The 25899-nt window shown below is 49.1% G+C and overlaps 1 protein-coding gene across 2 annotated transcripts in view; it reads right to left on the bottom strand.

Annotated features, from left to right (window-relative positions):
- The window catches only part of ELK3 (ETS transcription factor ELK3), a 70525-nt gene that overhangs the window by 12288 nt on the left and 32338 nt on the right, over positions 1–25899 (bottom strand). The window contains exons 3-4 of one of the 2 annotated variants that reach the window (XM_032416314.1): positions 7224–7567; positions 6788–6919 (exon numbers count right to left, since the gene is read on the bottom strand). In XM_032416314.1, the coding sequence (XP_032272205.1) occupies positions 6788–6919; positions 7224–7567 (476 nt within the window). Of the gene's footprint in view, positions 1–6787; positions 7568–25899 lie in introns of both variants that reach the window. The other variant, XM_032416313.1, reaches the window with a different exon arrangement.

The raw sequence follows: 25899 nt of genomic DNA, 5'->3' as shown, positions 1-25899 counted from the left end.
AGCCCTGTCTACAACCCAGCATCCTCCTCACTGTGATGCAAAATTACTTTCCACTTGCTACAATCTCTGGGCATGGCCTGTGTGGATCCTTCTTTGAACTGACTCTTATTTTACCCCCCATTTCCTTTCCTGCTGCATTCAAGGCCCCATCACCTTAGAGATGGCATTCAATAAATGCCATCTAAACCAGCCCACATACTTCTGGCCCCTCTTCCAATCTATTCTGAGCACCGCCACCAAATCAATCACCCTAAGATACTATGTTCCTTTGAAATTCTTTTTTCAAGGGGGAAAAAAAAATCCTTAGCCACAATTCTAGGTTCCCCCATAACCTGGTTTCATATGCTCCTTAATTTCTCTATATGAACCCTCCTACTTGGCTTGATACGTCCTGAACACTACAGAATTCCAACCTGCCAGTTCTTTAGCACTCATTCCAGAACTTCCCTGACTACCTAGCCCATACTTTCCTGCACTAGACCTGTTCCACGGGTGATCGCATCCATTTCCAAGATTTTAAGCACCCTTACATGTTGGTGACTCCCTAACTTATCTCCAGTCCCAAACTCCTTAGCTCCAGCTGTAGCTAGATGTTTGCTCCTTTATGTCCTATAGGCTTCTCAGGCCCAAAATGAACTTTTAACCAACCTTTCACCATGAGCTTATTCTTCCTCCCATGCTCCTCACACTCAATTCCTGGCTCTGCCCTACAACTTTCACACCTGGTTAGTCACCAAGTCTATGGACAATTCCTTATGTCTCTCTCAGATCTGTTTCCTTTGGCCCCATCCCACCGTCATAGCCTTAGATCTAGATCCTCCTCGTCTTTCATCTGGAATATTTATAAGAGTATCCTAACTGGTTCCAGCCTCACCCCACCCCAATCTATGTCATCAGGATGATTTCTAAAACACAACTCTGTCACTCATGCCCCATCTCCCACCGCGTCCTTCACCTTTGGAATTTATCCCTCCGTCCCTTATTGAATTACTGTACTGCCCCTAATATACTAAGCTATTTCACATCTTTATGAATTGGCTCAAGATGCTACTTTGCCTACAATGCCCTCCTCACCTTATGTGCCAGATGACTGCTACTGATCCTTCAACACCTGCCCAAGTGTGAACATGCCTCCCATGAAGCCCTGTCAACATCCTGCCCCATCCCCAGCAAAATTAAATACCATCTTCCTTAGTATTTGTGCTGATCCGGGATAGTATATTAAACCATTTAAGGCAAGTTATGAGCTATTAACAATCAGGGACTTACCTAGCTGACGTTCATATCCCCAACTCCAAGCACAGAGCTTACACATAATAGGTGTTCAGTTCCTATATGCTGAATTGAACTAAATGATCTTTCCCCTCTTCTGTTCCTAAGGTGCTTCTCCGCACTGTGTATTTGACTCTTGCCACCTGTCATTGTCTGTATGCCTTGTCTTGGCTAGGTCCTAAGGTCTTAAAATAGGCACTATACGTACTTCTGATATCCTTTCAATGATTTGCAAATAATGTTTGATAATTATTTGTTGAAAGACTCTAAAAAAGGAATTTTTGTATCTCTTGATTTAAAACCCCAGCAAGCTGTTAATTTCCTATCAAAACAAGTCTAAAAGTTCCTCATCCAGTCCTCAGGGACCTCTGTCATTTCACATCACCCTAAGTTATATTGCCCCATATTCTTCACCTATTGGACAGCAAGCTATAAGCTCATGAGAGCAGGGACTGTCTATCTTGCTTGCCTCTGTATACCCCAATCACTACTAAATGGTATTTAATGGTTATCTCCCAAATGAATTAATTAACGTAGTAACCATTTACAGACTAAAAAGGATGTGCACGAGCCGCTCAACAAGAAGTATCTGCAGATTATTTGATTTGGTAATTTGAGATACCAAAGACTTTGGTCTTTCGAGCTTTAGAAAATACAGGAGAGGAAATCACGATGTCCGTTTAACATTTTGTTGTACCAACAAGTATCATAAATCTTAGTCTCTCATGGACACCAACAGAATCCATGACTGTGCCATTCTGGGGTTAAAAACAAATCCTCAAAAAAGGTAACTACCTCTGGACACTCCCGGAGTTGCCCAAATTCCAATAAAACATCGATTTTAAGGACTTTAAAAGAGAAGTTAAATCACACATAAGTCTGCGTAGCACTGAACTGTGCTGATCTTAACGAAAGGGGGACAAAGCAGAATTCCGTAAGAGTCTAAGGTAGGTGTCGTCAGTGGTAGGAGGGGAAAAAGGAGTAAGAGCAGAACTGGGGAGGAGGCAGCGGGACCATGACGGCAACAGATGGAGATGAGACAGGCCCCAAGGTGGAAAGAGGGAGGGCACTACCACAGTTCCTGCAACCTGGGCAGCCCAGAGCCCAGGGAAGGAAGAACCGTCGGCTGGAACGTCAAGTCTCACAAAACTCTACCAGCAACATCTCCTACTGCAAAGAGCTTCTAAAAGGACCACCTCTCCCCTGTAGGGTCAGTATAGAGAAAGCTGGAAGCTAAGCTGGAAAAGTGTTGTAGAGAGTGGGATGAAGGGAAAAAACAAACATTTTTCCTCCTGGGATAATGGTCCAGGAGACAGTAAGATGCGAACCTGCTCCAGAGCTGGGGCAGGATGCGGTATACCTGGGTTGCTCCTCACCGTACACATCCATTTTACTCCAAATCCCCACCTGATGATTTTGGCCCGAAGTTGTTACATCCACCAGTAAATGAAAGGAGGTTCTCGCATTTCGGTCTGCTGTCAGCTATGTGTACTCATTCGTGCCGTTCAAGGCCGCCGCTAATACAACAGCCTGGGGCACGCGTGCTCAGACTCGACGGTGAGTTCATGCCCCAGTGCCCGCACATATCCAAGTTCAGCATCTTAAACATCACACGGGAGATTAACAGAGGCCTTGGCACGAATGAAGGGAAAGCAATGTGCCAACCCCTAATTCTGAACTAACTTTACATTGCTAAGAGATGAGGAGCGAGACAATGAACAGAAGAGGCAAATGGAAGGAAGAGGGACAGAGGATACCGAGGTGCAGAACATCCAGAGAATCCGAAGTTCCAGCTGACACTGTTCAGGCTTCCATGGTGCCTGGCTAGGAACCACGAGGGTTTCGCATCCTGGCTCCTCCCTCATCTCAATTTCTATAGCTCATGCCATGAGAGAGATCATCCTTGCTTTTCTACCAACAGTCCCATATGACCTCAGTGGCTGAGCTCCAACTACATCACTTCTTGGTACACAGCTGGCTTTTGTATTCTCTGTCTTCAGGTCCTCGTAGTCCATGCTTGAGGGGTGTCTGGGTGATCATCATGTCTGCCTATATTCGTAATCTTGGTTCCTTAAAATATCAAGAGTAACCTCAACTGCACTGTACAGATCCCAGCAGATGCACCACAAATACTTCTGATGGGAATGGAGGTTATGGTTTTGGACGAGTGGCAGAATGACGAACATTTTTTCATGCACACCATGTGGATGACGTTTCAAATCTGAATTTGGGCCTATGCGAGGTAGGTGGTTTAATATGATCCCCAGAGGGAAATGTAACCACATGACCCTGTTCATGCCAAGACTCTAATCCTACCCTTCCTCCTGCCATATTTCTATCTGAAAATAACTGGGAATTATTCTTGGGATAAATTAGTAAAATATAAACAGACAGTTCTTGGGATAAACTAAATTCTTGGGAACTTCATTTTCAGGGCATCAAGTTATTAGAGCACACCTTTCATTTCTTCTAAAGCCAACAGTTAAGAAAAGTTGACAGGAGGTTTCCACTGGTCACAAAATGTTTACGTACTAACTGTCACGTTGCACACAGCACACCTCACAGAGGAAAGTAATCTCTGCAGTCGAAAGTGCTCAGGTAGGAGGGAAACCAATGAGCTGTGGGAACGAGACATCAGAGCTGCCTGTGGGAGAGAAAAGCCCCAAGTCTCCTTCAGGAGAGGAAACCCCCAGAGTTGACCTGGAAGTAAAGGGAAGGCTTTCACTCCTGCCCCCTGGGGGGGATTTCAGGGAAATGGGCTCACCCCTCAGGATGAGGCCAGCTGCTGGGAGCTGACCTTGCATCTGACTGTCCACTGAGGGAGAGCCAGGGCTCCAGGGTTAGTTTCTGAGCCACTCAGCTCCCGGGGGAAGGAATCTCTGAGAATCCAAACCCTACATTGATTCCAGGCCTACAGTAAAGAGCTGGAGGATTGTCAAGCCCAGATAGGTGTGACTGTCCTATCTGATCTCAGAGAAACCACTTGGGTGAATGAATATCACACCTGAGTCCTGCCCTTTCTCTGCACTCTCTGGTTTTTCCCTCCCTGTTGGCCACCTCGACTGCACTGGATGCAGAGCTGACCCTGCTAGAAGGTGAGGGAAGTCCTGAGATTAGACCATCCCCCAAAGCCAACCTTAACTCCTCTGAATCCATTCAGAGCACTACCTGGTAGCCATCCCCCAGCCCCTCGGCTTGATACAAAGGAACTCTCAGCCCGAGACCTTACTTCTACTCTCCTGTCATGGAACCAGACCCTGCCCTTGGCCTCTCTCTCCTTGGGAAGCCCTGGTCTCAATCCTTGGACTTCCTGACACCAACTCACAAGCAAGGTCCTGCCCTTGCAGCTTGGCTGAGGACCATTCACTGTCATCTGCCCAAGGCACAAGTCCTCTCTTAAAGCATCTGGCTTTCTGATGCTTTCCCCCTCCCGTTTGAGGCTGTTCTGGTAAGTCCTGTCTCCCAGTCCCGAGTTTAGCATCCTCTTGTTCACATCTGCACTCTATCCCTACCTCATGTCAAGGTCCCTCCTCCCCTCAGCCCAGCCATACCATCCTCAGTCCCACTGAGCAGAGCCACCCTAAAGGCACTGTGTCCAGATCCAAAACCCCAGGGCTAGCCTGAGCTGCTGTCCTGGGACGACAGGACTGGCCATCTGTTCGGAGACGGTGACACGGGCTCAGAGAAAGCAGACACAGAATTCTGAACTGGCCTCGGTCTGGCCTGAGACCTCTCTAAACCTTACAGTTGTAAACACAAAGGAGGCCAGGGGAGGAGATCGTCAGATCATCCACCCTGGCCCACTTCTCAGGTTACTTCTCTGATCTGCTTCAGGAACTGCTGTTTCTGAGCCACTTACTCAGCAGTCCCTCGTCCCCGGACAGTTTTGTTTGGTCAAAAAATGCCTGATTAAAAGCACACGTGCTCATTCTGACCAGTAACTGAGCCCTTAGCCCTCCCCTCCATGGTGGCATGCTCATTACCACCAGCTCACAAGCTTGGGGAGACACAAAATCCTTGGAACACAATCAATTTGGGAGAAGCCATAGAGAGGAGAGTGGCCAAGAGCTGCTTTCGGTTGTCTGGCAGACTCCACAGACGGTTATGATCAGGGACAACTGGGTGAATTCCCAATGGGCATGCCAAGAACATTTTACTTAAGAGCATGGATTCTGGAGCAGGATAACCGGGTTCAAATTTGCTTCTACCACCTGTTAGCTGTGTGACCTTGGATGAGTTACTTTACCTCAGTGCCTCATTTACCTCAGCTGGAAAAAAAATGGGACATAACAGTATCTACTTCATGGGCCTGCTACGAAGAATGACTGGAGGGGTGCGTGCAAAGTGTCTAGAACAGGAACCGGCAAACGTGCCCCTCATGATGGTCACAGCAAGGACAGTGACGGCAATGAGCACGGGGCGGGCGACGGAGCTCCCGCGTGCCTCACGGCTCCAGGAGGATACCTGCCAGGTGTAGCTGGCTCTCCTACCATGGCCATCATCCCATTCAGTCCTCCCAACCATCCATTTCACAGACGTGGAAACTGGCTCAGAGACCAAGTGCCCACCGTCTCACTGCCCCCCAGTGTAGCGAGGAACCGAATCTAGTCTGTGACCCCAAAGCCAATGTGCTTAACTCTGCCACCAAAGTGCGTCCAATTCTCCAGAGGAAGCAGAAATAGGCTTTACCAGCCCAGGCTCTGCCTTTGCCCTGCAAATGCCAGCTGGACAAGAAAGAGCATCTGCATATCATATTTAAGGGAAAAGGCTTCCTTCTCGTGGGAGTTACTGCTGGGTTTTCTCAGAGTCACACTGCTTTTACTGAAGATTCTTTCTCACTGCTTGGTGTGGCCCTGATGTTTCACAGATCCACCCAGACGAATGCAATGGCGGCATCTTAACATCTATCTTCTTAGTAACAGAAAGCAAATAGCTACTTATCAAGTGCCCCCCAAAGAGGACTCGGTCATAAAAACGTCATGAAGCCCAGGGATGCCCAGGCAGCTCAGTCGGTTAAACGTCCAACTCTTGATTTCGGCTCAGGGTTGTGAGATCGAGCCCCACGTCAGGCTCCATGCTGGGGGGAGAGCCTGCTTAAGATTCTCTCTCTCTGCCCCTCCACTGCCCGATCTCTCCCTCTCTTAAAATTTTTTTTTTTTTCCATAAAGCCCAAATACCTTCTGAAATGTCACTTGGACTGCTCAACTTTCCCTAGGAAAATATTGTTTGGATCTGCTTTGATGGCCAGGGTGCCTGTTCCGTATTATGATCACCTTCGGCCACTGAAAACAAGAAACCAGTGAAGCATCCCACTGTAACCAATATCCCAAACCTTTTCTCTTGTGGACACCTTGGCCTGGGGATGGAAAAGTAATTTCCCTTCACACTTACACCGTGACTTTGGTCTATGGGCCCTAAGGTGATCTTTTGAAGGGCAGAAGGAAGCTGCCTTGGGTGCTCTTCCTTTCCACTACGCCACTGAGTCTGAGTGCCCACCACGGGGACGGGCTCTTACCTGTGCAGTGAAGAAGGCTGGGGTGAGGGATCCCGAGGGGAGAGCAGGGCTGTTGAGGGCGATGGAGCCGATGTCGGTGCCGGAGAGCACCAGCGGGGGCGCGGAGATTTCCAAGCCTTTGGGTTTTTTGGCCTTTGGGGGAAGAGATGGAGACCTGGTCTTGGAGCCCGATGACAGGTTCAAGGGCTCTAGGGAATCGGAGTCATGGCAGGCGGCCTCCAGGAAGAGGCTTCTGTGTTCAGAAGGGAGGGGCGAGCTGGGGGACAGGGACGGGGACCGAGACGAGGAGGGTGACGCGGACGAAATGCTGGCGGCATTTGGCAACATTAAAGAGGAGACCTTGGCTGAGGCCGACGAGGCCAGGAAGGCCTCAGACGTGGAGGGCAGGGGCACCACGGGCCTGCTGGCGTGCTTGTCGGTTTTATTGGTCACAAACCTGATGACAGTCCTGACTTCTTCCACGGGAGGGCTGTCTTCCGGCTGTTCCTCCAGCTTCTCCGTCTTGATTGCCTTGAAGGGTTCCGGCGGGTTCTGCAGGGAGTTAATGGTGAAGGACGAGTACAGTCCTGAGTGGATGTATTCGTTGCGGCTCGCGCTCTTGAGGGCCGACAAGCTGTGTCTGTGCGCCTCTCGGCCCTCGGGGGGCGCCTTGCAGTCGCTGTCCTGCAGCAAAAGGCTCTCCCGGCTGATCTCCACCGCGTGAGGGTCCATTTTCAGTATCTCCGGGAAAGAGACAAACTTGTACACAAACTTCTGCCCAATCACCTTCTTGATGATGTTCTGTGAATAGAAGAGGAGACAGTGAAAAGATCAGTGCACCAGAGAAATGGAGGAGGAGGACGTTCGTTGTCACGGGGCATTCTGCCGGCAGCCGCATGGAAATACTCCTCTTGCCTGACGCGTCTTGGCTAAGGTGCCACAGAAAGGGGACTCGAGCGGGAGGCAGCGGAATTCGATCTGCTTTCCAGTTCTGCTGTTACGAACGGCGTGCTCGTTAGCACAGCGATGGTCCTTTTTGGCTTCCTCCTCTGTGAAGTTAAGGGTTAGTCTACCTGATAACGTCCTAGCCGTCCCCCTTTGCTAAGCACTTACTACGTGGCCAGCAGTGTCCCTGCACCATCTCACGGCATCTGTATGGTAATCCTAAAAGGAAGGTATCAGTACCTAAAAACTAAACGATTCAACTCCCATTTTAAAACTTAAGAAAATAAGCTTAGAGTGCTTAAATAAGCCACAGGAGCCACGTGGTAGGTAAGTGGTCGAAGCAGCATTTCCTTCGCCATAATGCAGTATTGTCTTACCTACCTCTGGGACTTGTGAGAATTCAATGAAATAATAACGGGAAAGCATTCTGTAAGCTGGAACGCATTATAGAAACGTAAGTTATTATCACCCACCACCACAATGTTTTCTTAAGTCATGTAGCCATTTTTTTCCTTTTTAATTTTCTGCCAAGAAAGCCACTGGAGGAAAAACAACTTGTCTACTTTGATATTTACATCACTCCTACAGTATTTTAAGTTGCTGGTATCTACCACTGGCTCTTCAGTTTATGGCTCCAAGTCCTCAAACATTAGGATGTCAATGAGAGCCAACAATCACTGCAAAACTGTTCACACCCCTTTGGGAGAACGGACTTCACTGGAAAGGCTCTCTACTGTTCTTGAGGTTTATTACATTGGAACGTCAGCAAATATCTATCGAATGTTTGTGGGGTGCAAGGCCCTCCACCAAGACAAAGATGGTCTCCCTCAAGCACAAAGAGCTAGCAGCACCATCCTGTGGGGAAAAGACTCAGAATGTTTCCTTACAAACTGTTCCTCCTCAAACTTGGGTATGAGTGAGGGTGTAAAAAAAAAAAAATCATTTGGGGGAAAAGAACTTTAGAAGCAGTAACTCCTATTGAGCACCTACTGCATACCAGATGTTGTACACAAGCTATCTGATCTGTTGTCACACTCACCCCCCTGGAGGGTGGAAGGTGTCCCCTTATGACACAAGCTCAGAGATGGGGAGTAATCCACCTAAAACCCACCACGATCTACTCCTTCTGAAGCCTGAGCTTTTTCACATTTCCACAAAAATTTGGGTGGAAAGAATCAAAGAACCCCTTAGTAGAGGTGAAATTTTCAAAGATGGAATTGACAGGTAACATGGTATTAGTTTCAGGTGTACCACATAATGATCGCAGGTCTAGTGAACATCGATCACCACACAGAGTGTAACATTTTTTTTTCCTTGTGATGAGTATTTTTAGGATCTCCCCTCTTAGCAACTTTCAAATATACCATAGAGATGAAATTTAATTAAATTTGATGTTCCTTCTGTGATCATCGTTTGGTTTATAAACATAAGTATATTATGTTTTTGCCTTTCCTCTTGTTACATTACAGCATGCCGATTTGCAGTTTTCCTCCTTAAAACAGATCATCAAATCCCAAAAGTGAATTTATCCAGCCATCCGGAGGGGAGGGCATATTTACTATGCCACTGAGATTTCTGAGCAGGAATCCCTCAGGGCAGGCATCGAAGGGAGGGACACACAATGTCCCCATTCAGCACCGGAAATCCCAGTAACGCAAATCCTGGCAAACCTTCGCTCAGCACCAGCCCACAGGAGGCTCCCAACCCTGAGCACGTTAGATTAGTTAGGTTCGTTAGATTCGAGGCGGAACAGTTCTAGTGCCTGGCAGCCTGGTGCTGGGACTACAAATTTAACCCACTGAATGCCATTTACCTCCATCTGACCTCAACTGCACACTGAACACTAGCAAAGCTGACCACCATTTACACACCTTCAGAGAAATGTGGGAAACTTACAAGTTCCACCTGGGCCTTGTTGGCAGCATCTCAGCGGGCGCCCCACCAGGCGTGGGTAGACAACATGCCTAAGAGAAATCCACTCCCAGGCAGGATAGGGTTAAATAAGGGTGTCACTGGTGCCACCTGACTCAGGGTGGGTTCTCAGTGAAAAGAAAGCACACTTGCCTAGCCTGTTCCGCTACTACAATTCTCAAGTATTTCTGGCTTTTGTTAATATTTTTCTGCCTAGGTGAAAACTTTATTTTGTCCTCAGCCAGTTCGAACATCCATCTAAACTGACTGAATTATTAGAGCCTAAATAATTACACAGAAGAAAAGAGAAACTGTATGGTCTGAATCATTTCTTCAGGCACGTTCTTGTAAAGTTTTTTTTAAACCTTTAATTTTAACCTTTAATTTTATTATGGGTATTCAGAACATAACTTCTGAGCAGGGATTATATGCATAAGCAAACCAAGGAGTCATTTGGGGCTGTGATAAAGAATAACAAAAAGGCCCCTCTTCCTGAAAATGGTTGGGAACCGAAAGGTAGTCTCAAAGAGCTGGGCTTCGATATGTTGAAAAGAACAAAGAAGGAGCACCTGGGTGGCTCATCCAAAAAATGTTATTAGGATCCCCATCTTAGAGACGGGCAAACTGAGGCTTCATCCTTCAAACTGAAAGATTCAAACTCTTGATTTCGGCTCAGGTCATGATCTCAGGGTCATGGGATGGAGCCCTTCATCAGGCTCCATGCTCAGCATAGAGTCGCTTCTCCCTCTCCCTGTGCTCCTCCACACCCCCCCCCCGGCCCCCGCTGTCTCTCAAATAAGTAAATAAAATCTTATAAAAAAAAAAACATAAGGAACAACTCACATGACTATCGACTGACAAATGGATAAACAAAATGTATATTCAGACTACAGAGTATTATCCAGCCATAAAAAGGAATGAAGTACAGACCCATGAAACCACGTCAATACACCTTGAATGCATTAAGTGCAAGAAAGGTCGGGTATGTGATGGATTCCATTTCTATCAAACGTCCAGAATAGACAAACCTAGAGAGACAAAAGAGTCATTTCCTAGGATTTGGGGGTGATATGGAGAAATTGAGGGGTGACGTTAAAAAGTAAGGGTTTGGGAGGAATAGTGAAAATGTCCTAAAATTTATAGTGGTTTTTGATGCACAACTCTGTAGACATTCTCGAAGCCCACTGAATTGTATACCTTTAATAAGGGTCCATTGGATAGTATATGAATCATACTTCAAGGAAGCTGGTTTTTTTTTTAAAAGAACATGAGAATCTTTTTTTCCTCCAGCTTTACTGAGATGTAATTGACATATAACACTGTGAAGTTTAAGATGTACAATATGAAGATTTGATGCATGTATATACATTGCAAAATGTTTACCACAATAAGGTTAGTTAACACATCCATCAGCTCACATAATTACCATTTTGTCGTGGTGGTGGTGGTAACATTTAAGATCTACTCTCCTAGCAGCTTACCAGTATATAATACAGTATTGTTAACGACAGTCACCATCCATACCTTAGATCTCCAGAACTTACTCGTCTTGTGGCTGGAAGTTTGTACCTTCGACCAACATCTCCTCATTTCCCCACCCCTCAGCGGCCGGTAACCACCACCCTACTCTCTGTTTGTAGGAGTTCTGCTTTTTTAGATTCTACCCATAAGTGAAATCATTCAGTATTTATCTTTCTCTTATTCCATTTAGCATAATGCTCTCGAGGTCCATCCAAAACATTTGCATGTTTAAATGGAAGATGGTGGGAACCTTCTATGGCTGGTGACTGCCATAACCCTACTGTGAAGATTAAAAAAGGAGCCTCCACAAAGGACACTGAACTCAGCCATAGCAAAAGAGGCCCCGCAGTAGCTGCTGCCTCTCTCGGGGGGTGGGGAGGTGGGGGGAGAGTTACCAGGACACCACCATAGCTTTTTAGGAAAAGGGTACAGTGGCAGGGATGGAGCTGACCAAAAGGAGGAAGAAGCCTTTGGAAAGAACCAGGGTGGACCTTGCTGGTCTATTCCAGCAGGAAAGATGGAGTAGATCTGGCTACCCAGACAATCTGGGCATGAAGGGGTGTGGAGGGTGCAGGAAGGAGGTCAGGGCACTGTAGCCCCGCTGTTTGAGAGAGCCCAACCCTGCACTGGGGAAATGTGCTCACAGGAAGGGAGCTGGTAAGGAAAGCCCTCCCACCAGGATGCCCACGGCCTGAGACCTGGGTAGCGGACTCAGAGGAGGTATATGCCTGGCAGCTGAAATCACAGCCCCTCAACTTCCAGGGCAGACCCTGGGAGCACATGGGTGGCACGTACATTCGAAGATCTCTCTGTGGTCTCTGAAGGGAGACTGCCTTTCAAGAGTTTGCCCCACAAAAAAAAAGTAAAACCTATTTAATCTTACTTGACTTTATGACGTTGCTCTCAGTAAGTAAATGTTAAATGTGTTAAGACTTGACTTGTGGACTACTGTTGTAATTTTTCAAGTTAAAAGTGTCCCTAAAGGCCACTTCGTATATCTGATTTTTCCCAGTAAATGAGGCAAAGCAATTCTAAGACCTTCCACAAACATCTACCATGTAAAATGGAGAGGTGAATCCTTCTGCCTATACAAACAAGCTAGCTATTAGAGGGCAGTTGGGGTATGCTACTCTTAGGATTTCAGGGTGTCTTCAAACTGAAATCTCAATGTTCTCAGTATGAAAAACCTGAGATCAGATGCTTATGTAAGGAAAGTGCTATTCACCCAGTAAACTCAAAAAAACAAATGGATAATGCTGGCCATATTTTGCCTTTCTGACATTTCCTTGGGAATCTAGCAGAACCTCCCTTCCCCTCCCCCAATAAGACCATTTAAGTGTGTGTTAAGCAACTACAGAATACTAAATAAAAAGTGTGGTCAACCCCCCCACCACGCAAAAAAACCAGAGTTTGCCCCGCGAGGAGTTTGCTGAGAAAACTCACAGTATAGGGGAATAATAGATAGTAGTTGCTGAGCACATATTATCAGGCTGGGTACTAAGAACTTGACCACCGTTAACTCAGTTAATCCTCTGAGAGACTGGAACTATTAGGATCCCCATCTTAGAGACGGGCAAACTGAGGCTCAGAGAGTATAAATTACCTGTGCCCACAAGCTGGTACGTGGGCAATCTGATTCCAGAGCCCTTGGCCACAATGGAAGGGAGATACAAGACTCAGGCTGAGCCCGCCCAGGACACAAGAGCGCTTGGGGACAGGCTCTTATTATGAAAAGTGACGAGGGTATTTACAGAAAGTCGGTTTTTTCACCCCTTCCTCCCAGACCCACAAGTATGTGTTGCTTACAGTTGCCTGGTAACCTGACAAATGCTGTCTGTGTCCAGTTGAGCTAAGTGACTTCTCCAGCACGGTTTTAGACCAACAGTTGCGCACATCTGCTTCACTTTACACATGTGCGACCAGCCTCCCTGTTCGTCATTTCCCATTCAGTGTGTGTCCCCAGCCAGGCTGGACTCCTGACCCCACATTCCGTGTGAGGTCACAGGCAGCGAGGACGACCGACTTCAGGAGAGGAAACGCAACATTCACCTCACACACCCTCCGTGGCAGTTCCAGGTGGCAGCAGAAGCTACTCCCACCATGGCCACTTCCAAGCTGCGGTCTTGAGATCGCAGGAGCCTAAAGGGCAAGCAGCCTGGTGGGGGCAGGACCATGGCGGCCACCTTGGGCAGAGGAACCCTTCCCGACTCACCAGCTACCCCTGGCCACGGAGGGACCAGTGAGTCTCCCTTCGTTATTTCCCGCTAACAGGATGGAAAACACAGAGAACAAGCCAACTTTCCGCTTCCCTCCCTTGCCTGTTGCCCTGACAGGTTCCAGGCTTACTGGCAAAAATAGAGGTGCCTGTAAGTGTGTTTAAATATATATATACACACAAGCAACTCTGCCTTCTCCTCCCACTGAAGAGAAAGAAGGAGCCTGTGTAAATAATGCTATCCGGTGCATAAATTAGAAATGTGTCTATTAAGTATTGTGATCTTGAAAAAAAAAATTATATGCAGTGCTAGGTAATGAAGCTCGAGGAATTCAATTTACCTTGTTAATTTTGATGTTATGACAATACTACTAGGTTAACTCCATGTTTGTTGAATGAATGCCTGTACTGTAATGAGAACTGACCCAGGCAGGAAATCAGAGGCTTCACCCCATGAGAGACACAATTTTCTGTGGCTGACTGATCCCCAGGCTGGTTCAAGCGCCCCGTGAATGTGTCCCAGCTGTCTAACTGCATGTGCTTTCCAGTTGGCATTTTCAAACTGAAAATTCCCAGACAGACACCAAGGGCCATAAGCAAAACCCTACACCCCATACCTCCTGTGACAGCTTAATAAACTTGGACTTCACGTATCCGTCACACCGCAAATATGGGCCACCTGTGTTGGCTCTGCCCTGGCACCCCGATTTTGATCTAAGGTCATGCACTGGACTTTCCAGCGCTCAGACGTCTCATCCCAGTTCTCAAGTTTGTCCCCAGGCTGCTCGCGGCCCCAGGAGGAGCCAGACTAGTTACGGGGTCCCCATCACTATGGCTACTGCGCCCTGGCTTTCCCACCGAGTGAGGCCTTCTGGGACCCGCGGGACCCCTGCCCTCTGACTCTGCGACTCTCCTATCTTGTTCTCAAAACGGAGAAAGGTCAGTGGCTCGCTAACACAGCAGGAAAGGTGCTGCAGGAGATTCTTCCTAACAGCCCGGCCTGTTCCTAATCCCACAGCAGCGGGGGCTGCAGAGGAGAGTGGTAGATCCTTCCGTAAATACCCGCTTGACTCTGTCACAGAGGCTGCCAAGGGGGATTCTAAGGAGTGGTTCTAGAGTCAACTGCCTCTTACCAGCCATGTGCCTCAGTTTCCCCATCTATAAAATGGGGACTGATCTACCACCTGCCTCATGAGATTGGATGAAATAATCCATATATTAGCAGAACACTGATAACAGGCATACATGATAAGCCCACAATACACAGTAGCTCTTAGTATTCATATTTTTATCCTCCCATTTAAGCAAAAACAAAACAAAACATAAAATCCACTCCCTATCCACCCCAGTGGCAAGTGAATAGTCCAAATTAAACCACAGAAGGCTGTGCGTATTCCCCTCACTTTGTCCACGGTCCTGGGTACCATGTTGGGGCGTATGGCAGACAGAATTACATCTGGTTTATGTATCTCGACCAACAGGGGAAACATGATGTTTTATTTAGTTGGGTTCAGACAAAAAATAGACACAAGGCTTACCGTATATCATGCCTAGCGTGGCCAGCCCTTGACATGCACTGTGAAGGAAACCTCACACACTCCAATTAATGTAGGCGTCGGGGGGGCGGGGGAGGGGGCCAGCCCTGGGGGCAGCAGATGTGAAATCCAAGTGTCCCGCTCCGAAGGCCATTGCAGCTTTAGCAGAAAGGCAGCATGTCCAGCCCGGCAAGTGGTGCGGACACTAAGCAGACACCCCGGCTGGGTTCCGCTGCTCTCCGACGCTGCTCAGAGCAGGACACGCACTGCCCAGACAGGAGGGAGCAGCCCAGCTCTGTGGGCTCTGCTGTGGTGGGGCCCCAGGGGGAGGGCCATGCGGGCTGCTGGCCCTGAGCGCCCGTCACCAAGATCCCTGCGCAGGGGAAGAGGGATGGATTGATTTTGAGGGACATTCATCTCATCACGGTAGAGACCCTGCATGAAAGGAACCCGTGGCCAGAAAGGGTCAGGGAAAGAAGCAAACATTTATGAGCGCCTACCACATACCAAACTTGCACAGCCACCTGGCAAGACGGGCGCTGGGATCCCATTTTAAAGATGAAGAAGTCAAGGCTGTTGGTGGGAAGGGAGGTGAGACCCAATTTCCTGTCCCACAGTGGTGGGTTAGATAACGGGAGGGCCTCAGAGTGTAAAACTATGTAGCTATTTTAGAGGACAAAACAGCGTTAACATTTCCTCATGCCTTTCAATGCATGTTAGGTGAAAAAAGCAGCACTCACGGGATGCGTCCCTTGTTGTTGTTTTTTTTTAATGTTATGTTAATCACCATACATTACATCATTAGTTTTTGATGTAGTGTCCCATGATTCATTGTTTGCGTGTAACACCCAGTGCTCCATGCAGAACGTGCCCTCTTTAATACCCATCACCAGGCTAACCCATCCCCCCACCCCCTCCCCTCTAGAACCCTCAGTTTGTTTCTCAGAGTCCATAGTCTCTCATGGTTCGTCTCCCCCTCCGATTTCCCTCCCTTCATTTTTCCCTTCCTACTATCTTTTTTTTTTTTTTAACATATAATGTATTATTTGTTTCAGAGGCACAGATCTGTGATTCAACAGTCTTACAATTCACAGCACTCACCATAGCACATACCCTCCCCAATGTCTATCACCCAGTCATCCCATCCATCCCACCCCCCACCACTCCAGCAACCCTCAGTTTGTTTCCTGAGATTAAGAATTCCTCATATCAGTGAGATCATATGATACTTGTCTTTCTCTGATTATTTCGCTTAGCATAATACCTTCTAGTTCCATCCACGTTGTTGCAAATGGCAAGGTTTCGTTCTCTTTGATGGCTACGTAATATTCCATTGTATATATATACCACATCTTCTTTATCCATTCATCTGTTGATGGACATCTTGGCTCTTTCCATAGTTTGGCTATTGTGGACATTGCCGTAAACATTGGGGTGCACATACCCCTTCGGATCACTACATTTGCATCTTTGGGATAAATACCCAGTAGTGCAATTGCTGGGTTGTACGGTAGCTCTTTTTTCAACGTTTCGAGGAACCTCCATACTGTTTTCCAGAGTGGCTGCACCAGCTTGCATTCCCACCAACAGTGTAGGAGGGCTGTTCATTTTGGGGAGGTTCATTTTGACAGCCACATGCAGAAGAATGAAACTGGACCATTTCCTTACACCACACACAAAAATAGACTCAAAATGGATGAAAGACCTAAATATGAGACAGGAGTCCATCAAAATCCTAAAGGAGAACACAGGCAGCAACCTCTTCAACGTCAGCCACAGCAACTTCTTCCTAGAAACATTGCCAAAGGCAAGGGAAGCAAGGGCAAAAATGAACTCCCTCACTGAGTTGATCCCATTTACAATTGCACCCCAAACCATAAGATACCTAGGAATAAATCTAACCAAAGAGGCAAAGAATCTGTACTCAGAAAACTATAAAATACTCATGAAAGAAACTGAGGAAGACACAAAGAAATGGAAAAGTGTTCCATGCTCATGGATTGGAAGAACAAATATTGTGAAGATGTCAATGCTACCTAGAGCAATCTACACATTCAATGCAATCCCTATCAAAATACCATCCACTTTCTTCAAAGAAATGGAACAAATAATCCTAAAATTTGTATGGAACCAGAAAAGACCCTGAATAGCCAGAGGAACGTTGAGAAAGAAAAGCAAAGCTGGCGGCATCACAATTCCGACTTCCAGCTCTATTACAAAGCTGTGATCACCAAGACAGTATGGTACTGGCACAAAAACAGGCACATAGATCAATGGAACAGAATAGAGAGCCCAGAAATGGACCCTCAACTTTATGGTCAACTAATCTTCGACAAAGCAGGAAAGAATGTCCAATGGAAAAAAGTCTCTTCAACAAATGGTGTTGGGAAAATTGGACAGCCACATGCAGAAGAATGAAACTGGACCATTTCCTTACACCACACAGAAAAATAGACTCAAAATGGATGAAAGACCTAAATGTGAGACAGGAGTCCATCAAAATCCTAGAGGAGAACACAGGCAGCAACCTCTCTGACCTCAGCCGCAGCAACTTCTTCCTAGAAACATCGCCAAAGGCAAGGGAAGCAAGGGCAAAAATGAACTATTGGCATTCATCAAGATAAAAAGCTTTTGCACACAAAGGAAACAGTCAACAAAACCAAAAGACAACCGACAGAATGGGAGAAGATATTTGCAAATGACATATCAGATAAACGGGTAGTATCCAAAATCTATAAAGAACTTACCAAACTCAACACCCAAAGAACAAATAATCCAAACAAGAAATGGGCAGAAGACATGAACAGACATTTTTCCAAAGAAGGCGTCCATTGTTTTAATGAAACAACTATATATACTGAATAAAAGAAGAAAAAATTAACCTTAAAAGATGTAAAGGTGGTAGGATTGCCAGGGATCTGTAATATTTCTCTTCTGCTTCTCTGCATTTTCACGTTAAATAACATGCGTTTAATATGCATTAGTTGTCAAAACAAGCTTTTTTTTTTTTTCTTTTCAAGAAAGCAGCAGGCTCTAAAAAGCTTACTAGCCCCAGACCCTGCAGCTTGTCACAGGCGGAGCTGAAGCTAATCCACTTCTACGGAGCGAGCACCAACACGGGAGCCCTTTCTGCCCCACCGCCACACCCTCTCGCAGAAAGCAGCTGCCGTTGCCTCAGAGGCTGCTGGTCAAGTCAGTCCGCCAGGACCCCGGGGCTCTGCGTTCCAGAGTAATCGTGGGGTAACTGCCGAGTGCTTGGGAAACCAGCTCTGTGCTAAGGAAGCAAGGTCCGTGCTCAGGAACGTCCCACGTCCCTTCCAGCTCCTCGTAAGACCAGCTTTCCCTAGTCTGTTCCTTTGCTGGAAACAGAGCCGCCTCTGTCCACCCCGGGGGGAGAGGCGGTGCCTGCTCTGAGGGAGCGCCCTGCAGGAGGCCCCAGGGACCCATCGGCTCCACGGCAGCAGACACCAAAGCCCACCTGGAAGTGGGGGACATTCGAGAGACAAGGCGGATGGGAAAACAACAGGCGGCTGGTATCCGCATCCACAGCCCAGCTGTGGCCCCTGCTGAGCAGCGAGAGTGCTCGTAGGGGAGCACGGGGAGCACGGACCAGCATCTCTGGGTCTTGATGGGCCAGGCGTTAAATGGAACCAGCACTGGGTGAACTGACCTGGGTCCGAATCCCAGTTTCTCTACTTCCTCTGACCTTGGGAAAGGTACTGAACTTCTAGAGGCCTCCCTTTGCTCACCTCTAAGAGCAGAACAAAAATACTGCACAGGGTCTTTTTCTCTAAAAAATTAATATATGTCAGTGGCCCACTCATATAGGTCCTCCAAACGTGAACCTCACCCAGGACAATTCTGCTTAGCAAGCGATGATCTAATTGTATAGCATCCTCGTATCACACTGTCTTTTCATTGTATTCTGCCTTCAAATAATCTAAATTCCTTTTTTTTTTAAGATTTTATTTTTAAGTAATCTCTACATCCAATGTGGGGCTTGAGCTTACAACCCCGAGATAGAGAGCGGCACGTCCCACTGACGGAGCCAGGCAGGCGCCCCTCAAATCGTCTAAATTCCTTATATTCACTTCATAGTTTCCCGAGGGCTTACTCATTATGTCATGCAATCCTTACAACATTTTGATACCCATTTTACGGATGAGGGACCTGAGGCGCCAAGCTTACTTCACAAACTAGAAAGTAGCAGTGATGAGTCTCGAGGCCACGAGTTCCCAGCCACACCCTGGCTTCAGCTCCTTGTTTTGGGTTCCCATCCAGACCACTGGCTGACTCACTCTTTCCGACACAAAACCTGACTGTCCTCTCTCCAAAGTTAGAACAAGTTCTCACTGTAGGAGTCATGCTCCAAGTTCCTCCTCTGTAACAAGCAAGCATTCTTTCAACAGCATTTAAGATGCTTTCACATGGAAGGCTCCTTGCTAGGCTCGGAGGAACAGAAAAGGAAGGGAATCCGGCAAGCATCTGACTTCTGCTTGCATCTGCCCCCCTCCCACTCCCTGCCATCCGAACCCGCGGGGACACGGAGCAGTTGGGGCCATAGCTCTGCTATGAATCTGCTGTGGGCAGGCTCACCTCACACCTGCCACCCTAAGGAGCAGCCCTCAAAGGACTCCAACCCAGCAACTTGAGCTGCCTCTCCCTGGGCCAATCTTTCCCGTCAGCAGGGAGTTGTACGGTACCACCCCCGCCCTCCCGAATTCATTTCCACTCAGAAGCTCAGAATGTGACTTTATTTAGAAACAGCATCTTTGCACATGTCACCAGTTAAGGATGTGGGGACGGAATCAGCACGGAGTTAGGGGGGGCACTAAGTTCAATGCCTAGTGCCCTCACCACAAGAGGAAAGGCTCCGGGAGACACACAGGGAAGAATGCACAGGAGGAGGAGAGGGACAGACGCAGAGACTGAAGCCCTGCAGCCCCAGCCGAGGACAGTGAGGGCTGCCGGGGCCACCGGAAGCCGGAAAAGGCAGGGAAGCATTCTCCCCGAGACCCTTCGAAGGGAGCATGGCCCAGCGGACACCTTGATTTTGGACTTCTGGCCTCCAGAACTTTGAGAGAATAAATTTCTGTTGTTTTGAGCCACCGAGTTTGTGGTACTTTGTTACGGCAACGCTAGGAAACATATCCTCCCCCAAAGACTCTGTCCGGCGGGGCAGGGGCCACGGCCTTTCCCCAGGGCTTGGCCTCCCGCACGCAGCCGCCGAGACAGGTGACGCTTGGGCTGTCCTCTGGCTGAAGCTTAAGTCGGGAGCACGCACACGCACACACACCCCACTTCCAACTTCTAAGAATAACGTGCTGCCAATAAAGAGCTCCAACTCTTAGAATTGGCTGACTCCTGGGGGAGGTTTCTCTGTGGTTTGGGTTGAGATTTCTCTCTTCTCTGGCACCGCTAGACTGCAGTGTGAACCATCTCTCCAAGTCCGGCCAGCCTGACACGGCGTGGCTGCTCACCCTCGCTGCCCGGGGAACGTGCTATCCCGAAGGCCAGCACACAAGGGGAGCCTGGCAGGACGCCCACGCCGGGACTGGGCATTGAGAGCGTTTTTCCACCCCCTCCGGGCTCGTGGCTGCTTCTCCTGGACTGAGACTCTTGTCTCGCTGCTGGCTCGCTTTCAACACTCAAGGGTATTTTTATTAAAGGCCTCTGGAGTGTTAATAAGACAAAATTTAAAACTGTTCCCCCAGCACATGCTTGGCCGGGCAGGGAGCTGCCCACAGTGACTCTGAGCAGCCACTTCCAGCGGGGGGTGGGGTGGGGGGATGGGGGGGTGGGGGGTGTAGCTGGGAGCCGAAGGTGGTCTGACAGCACGTTCTCACCCCGGCTTGGCCACCGATTTTCTTGCACATTCACTTCCCCCTCGGGTCCTCATTTGCTAGAGGACGGGCAGGCAGGGCAGGTTTCTTAGCTCCTTTGCAAGTGCTGACCTTCCGAGGTGACAGACTTCTTTTTATGCTGCAGGGAAGCCTGTTTGCTTGTTTCATGCGCGTCTATCCTGCATTCATTTGGCACCACTGCTTGCCAGGCGCGGCACAGAGCTGGGCACGGTAAGGAAGACCAGCGCCCGATCGGCAAGGCAAACACAAGGACGGTGGACAGAGTGAAGGCAACACCAAGTGCAGACATCGGGTGGAGGAGAAGCGGGGAGGCGCCTGAGGATGAGCTGCAGCGGGCCAGGCAGGAAAGGCAGAGGGAGAGCCTGGGGAAGGAGGAGGTCTGAGTAGAGGCCGAGAGAGGGTGGCAGGCGGGGGTGGTGCGGGAGAGGCAGTCTGGTTGGGGCCAGATGGTAAGGGGGTTTGGAGTCTTTCCAGGAGGCTGCAGGATGCTGGGCAGGCACACAGGCAGAGGGGTGCCGTGCTCGGATCTGGCTTTCTTTAGGAAGTGTCGCTTGGCCATCTAGGAAGTTTGGGGGGTGCTCCTGGGGCTGCCAAACCTCCCGTTTTCAGCTGGCTCAGAGAACGCTGCCAGCCGTTTTTCCATTGTCATTTTGAACAAACAGGGGTTGGTCTCCTCTCTCTGCCTGCCCTTGGGCGATAATCAGCAATATTAGGAATGGGGGATTCACGGGTGGGCCCAAGGCTCTGTAGCTGTGTGATCCTCCAGCTTCATGATTCTGAGCATTGACCTTGCAGTGAAGCGCCGTAGACAGAAAGCTCTGCTGCCCACCAGCGGCTTCATCTTGGATCTGTTACTTAACCTCTCTGAAACGCAGTATCCTACCTCTAAAATGGGCCCATTACCAACTATGACGATAGGCATTTCACATGTTAGGAGATGAGTCAATAAATGTAAAAATATCTAGCACGGTGCTGGCTTAAGACAAATCCTCCATACAAGTGAGCTTCCTCTCCTTATGTCACAGATCGGGGGTAGGAGCTGAGGTAAACTGTTGTCAGAGCACGGGCGGGGGGGAGGGGGGAGGGGAGGCGGCCCAGAGGAGCAGCTGGGCCGGTGGGTGGGCGGTGGGCGGTAGGCTGTGCCTGGTAGGGGTTTTGTCAGTTTGTCTACACAGCCACTGAATTTCCCTGCAGCTAGAAGCTGCCCAGAAGTAGGAACACCCATGCCGGCAGGCCAGTGTGGGCTTGGGCAACAGCCTGACGTAAGTGGATTTGGCCAAGCTGCTGGAGCGTTGGCAGCCCGACGCCGAGCCCAGCAGCCCCATCAACACAGTGTTGAAGGTACTCCCCAGACTCTGGGTGTTTCTTAGCAACTGCCCTATTTGGGGGAACACTGAGTGCCACCACGAAGCTAGCTTGGAAGCTTGTGCAAAACAGGCAGCACCCCCAGCCACCATGCAGTGCCCCCCACCCCCAACCGCCTGGTCCCCTCATGCCAGCCACTCACTCCCAGGGCAGTGTGACCAGACTAGAAAACCTTCACGAGGCAGTCAGCTACCCGCTCCCCCACCCCCACCCCCCAGGTCACTGGGCAGCTTCCAGGACCAAAAGCTTCCAGAAAGGCCCTGGTTATCCCCTCAGCCCCCAAGCAAAAGTGCAGTTGTCATCTGTTGTACTTCAAACCAGCTAAGCAGCTGACATGACAGGAAGGGGAAAAAAAACACAACAAAAACACCAGACCCTTAACACTCAGAGCCAGGGCTGGTCACAGGGGGGCAGCTTTGATGAACAAAACACTCCTGAACAGGGCCCAGGAGAGATGGGTCTTCTGCGGAATTTCACCACCAACAGAAGTCTTCTAGAAAGTTCCAGGATGCAAATGTTTGCTGGACTTTTGTTCTTTCTCCACTCTGACAGACAGTACATCATTTTATCTTCATAAAATTTATTTTGGGGAATTAGAGAACTCTGCCAGGGCCAGGCTTCTTGGCACAAGCAGGCGATCTCAGATATGTATTATTAACACGAACATTTTCCTGTCGTGATTGCACACCCAATTTAAAATGAATTATCCAATTAAGTTAAGAAGGTGACGTGGTCTATTTCCAGGAATATGCTGCCAATGACTCTGTCTTGACTGTTCTCCCCTGAACCTCTTCCAATTAAGCAGAGACCGTTCGGGACATTGCGAGGATAAGCCGGGATGTTGCTGTGGAGACCGGAGGATTTTTTCATCATATCGCCATTTGCAATCTCCTGATGAGAAGAGAGCTGGCAGAGCTTTCAGCCTCCCCCTGGGACGGATGCTCACCGCCAACAACAACAAGGACAAAAGCTCCGTTGGACGGAAAAGGACGAGGGATTGCGTCAGCTTCCAGGTCTCCTGCAGCTAGCTCAGAGTCTGGGGCTGGAGCTTCCTCCGGGAAGTCAGCTGCCCCGCGTGCAAGCCGTGCAAGCCGTGTAAGCCGTGTAAGCCGTGCAAGCTGCAGCCCCACCCGCGGGCAGATCCCGGGAGGGGCACACACGCCCTGACCTGAAGGTGCCACAGGGCCAGCTCGGGGCCAGCTCGGGGCGAACTCAGCCAGCCCCAAGAACTCTGTATGTGCTAATCGGCCAAAAAGATCAGGGCTTGGGGGGGGGGTGCGGGGGGCAGAGCGGGACACCATCAATACCAAGAAGAGCATGGGGAGATAAAGATTTTTATTTCTAAAATGCAAATCTGACCACGGCACTCTCCCACTTTCAGCCGTTGCCATGAAGTTCCAACTCTTCCGCATGACACGTTCCACACGCCATGCCCCACTCACTCTTCCCACACCATGTGCCCCTCACTCCCTGGAGAACCCTGGGAACTCCCTGCCTCATGCACATGCTGTTCCCTTTGGCAGTACATCCTTTCCCAACTTGGTTCAGCCTGGTAAACCCATTCTCACTGCTCTGGGCCCGGGCAGGTGTCTTGACCTCCAGGGTCCTTCTCTCTGCTTTTACTTCCCTCCCCTGTCCTGGAAGATGCTGGTATCATGGCCAGGCTAGCACTCTGTTATAACTGCCTGTGCATGTCTGTCTCCCCAACCAGCCACAGAGCCATCCAAGGGCAGGTGGTATGTTTTCAAAGGTATGGCTGAACCCGGGAAGAAAAAAAGCAGAGGTGAAAGAAAGAGTGAGACAATGTCTACTAGAGAGAGATGTAGAACTAAAAACCTCCCAGAAGCTACTCAAGAGGGGGGGATCCCAGCAGCGCCTCATGCCCCTCAAGCTTGGGCCCATGAGTGTGGGCAGTTCGCGGGGCCACTCATCGGCAAGCTCTGGGCTTTGACCCCACTCTCCTCTCCACTCCACCATGAGAGGTTTAAGAACCACGTCTGAGTTGTTAAGGAGTGAAAAAGAGTTGTCAATCTCGTTAACAAAGCCAATCTCTGAAAGAGACCCTTACTATTACATTGGGTTGTAAAAGGACCTTCTGGAAGACCCCATTTCACTCTAAGAGAGATAAAAAAACAAACCATACCCCCCTCCCCAAATTCCGACCATCAGAACTACAGCGAACAAAGCCACGTCCCAGGACGTACAGTGAGACTGCAGGAAACAAGCTGGTTGGGGAGGGTGATTTCTGAACTGCGCAGGCTCGAACTAGCTCTGCTTTCTGTGCTCACGGGCTTGGGTGCAGTCTCCTCCCTCGACCTGCATGTTTCCGAGCTGACGGGGGGCCTTCGGTCCACGCCTGAGGAATAAAACATGCCACGTCCTGGCCTGGGCATTACTCTTTTCTTGGAATTCTACCTGGGTTTGCCCAGCAGCCTCTTCAAAAGCTGTAAGTGGGGGACCCAGGTCCTTGTCAGTGCTTAGCTTCAAACTCCTGACCCTCCAGCCTTCCCTAATGGCATGTTGTGATGGGCGATCCACAGACAGGCAGGCGGAAGAAGGAACCCCAGAGGCCATCACAGCCTCTGCTAAGCCAGGATTGGAGCCATCAGGGTGGGCTTTGCTTCCCAACTAAGTCCTCTCTCAGTCGTTCGCTCTTCCAGAGCAGGAGGTGACTCCTTCATCTTTGCTTCCACCCTGGGGACCTGGCCCCAGTGCCTGGCATGTGGCAGGCGCGGCATGACGCACCTGTCATAGAACCTAGTTTCACACCTGTCGTTGAGTCTAGCTGTCTTCCATGTCACGCAGTTTTCCTTCGGAATGTGTGGCATCAATTGTAATTCTGTAAGTCTAAATGAAAGCCTAGCAGTGTCTGAAATATACGTACATATGACAAATTGAAGTGTGTCCCCCAAACAGAAATGTTGAAGTCCTAACCCCCTCCCCCCATACCTGTGAATGTGATCGTTGGAAATCGGGTTTTGCAGACGTAACTGAGTTAAGAGGAGGTCATAAGGGTGGTCCCAAATCCAGCAGGACTGGTGTCCTTAGAAGAGGGAAATTCAGACACGGAGACACACAGGAATAACATCACGTGACAAGCCAGGTAGAGACTGGAGTGATGCAGGTGCTAGCCGAGGGACACAAGGACAGTCGGCCCCCACCAGAGGCTAGGAGGAGGCAAGGAAGGATCTACCCAGAGTCCCAGAGGGAGCACGGCCCTGCTGACACATTGATCTTGGACTTCTGGCCTCCACGTCCGTGAGACAACACATTTCTGTTGTTCTAAGCCACACACGTTGTGGTTACGACCATCCTAGGACCCGAATCCAGGACAAGGCAGTGACACTGTGTTTCCAAGTTTAGCAGTTACCGAATGTCACCTTTCATTATAAAAGTGATTTGTATTTGGGTAGTGTCCACCTCATTAGGTTATCCAATTGCTTTCATTTCACATTTACTGAGCAACTCCTAGGCGCCAGACCCTATAGAAGGTGCCAGAGCAACAAAAGGGGGTAAACCGGGAGACCACGGTGAAGACGGTTTTGTGAGGCGATATAAACAGGTGACCGTCACACAATGCAGGGAGTTTCATAAACCCAGATAACAGAAGTGACAAGCATCAGGGGTGTACTTAGCAGGTGCACGACGCCGTGCTGAGCACCTCGTACGCATGCTCACATTTAATCCTCACACCACCCGCTGAGGGAAGGTGCTGTTGTGAGACTTCCTTTCCCACGGGGGAACGGTCGCTCAGGCGCTGAGGGACCGCCGGACTCT

Source organism: Phoca vitulina, unplaced genomic scaffold, assembly GCF_004348235.1.
Source record: "Phoca vitulina isolate PV1807 unplaced genomic scaffold, GSC_HSeal_1.0 scaffold19, whole genome shotgun sequence".
Lineage (NCBI taxonomy): Eukaryota > Metazoa > Chordata > Mammalia > Carnivora > Phocidae > Phoca > Phoca vitulina.
Note: the sequence above shows the minus strand (reverse complement) of the source record. Positions and strands in the feature narration are given on the sequence as shown.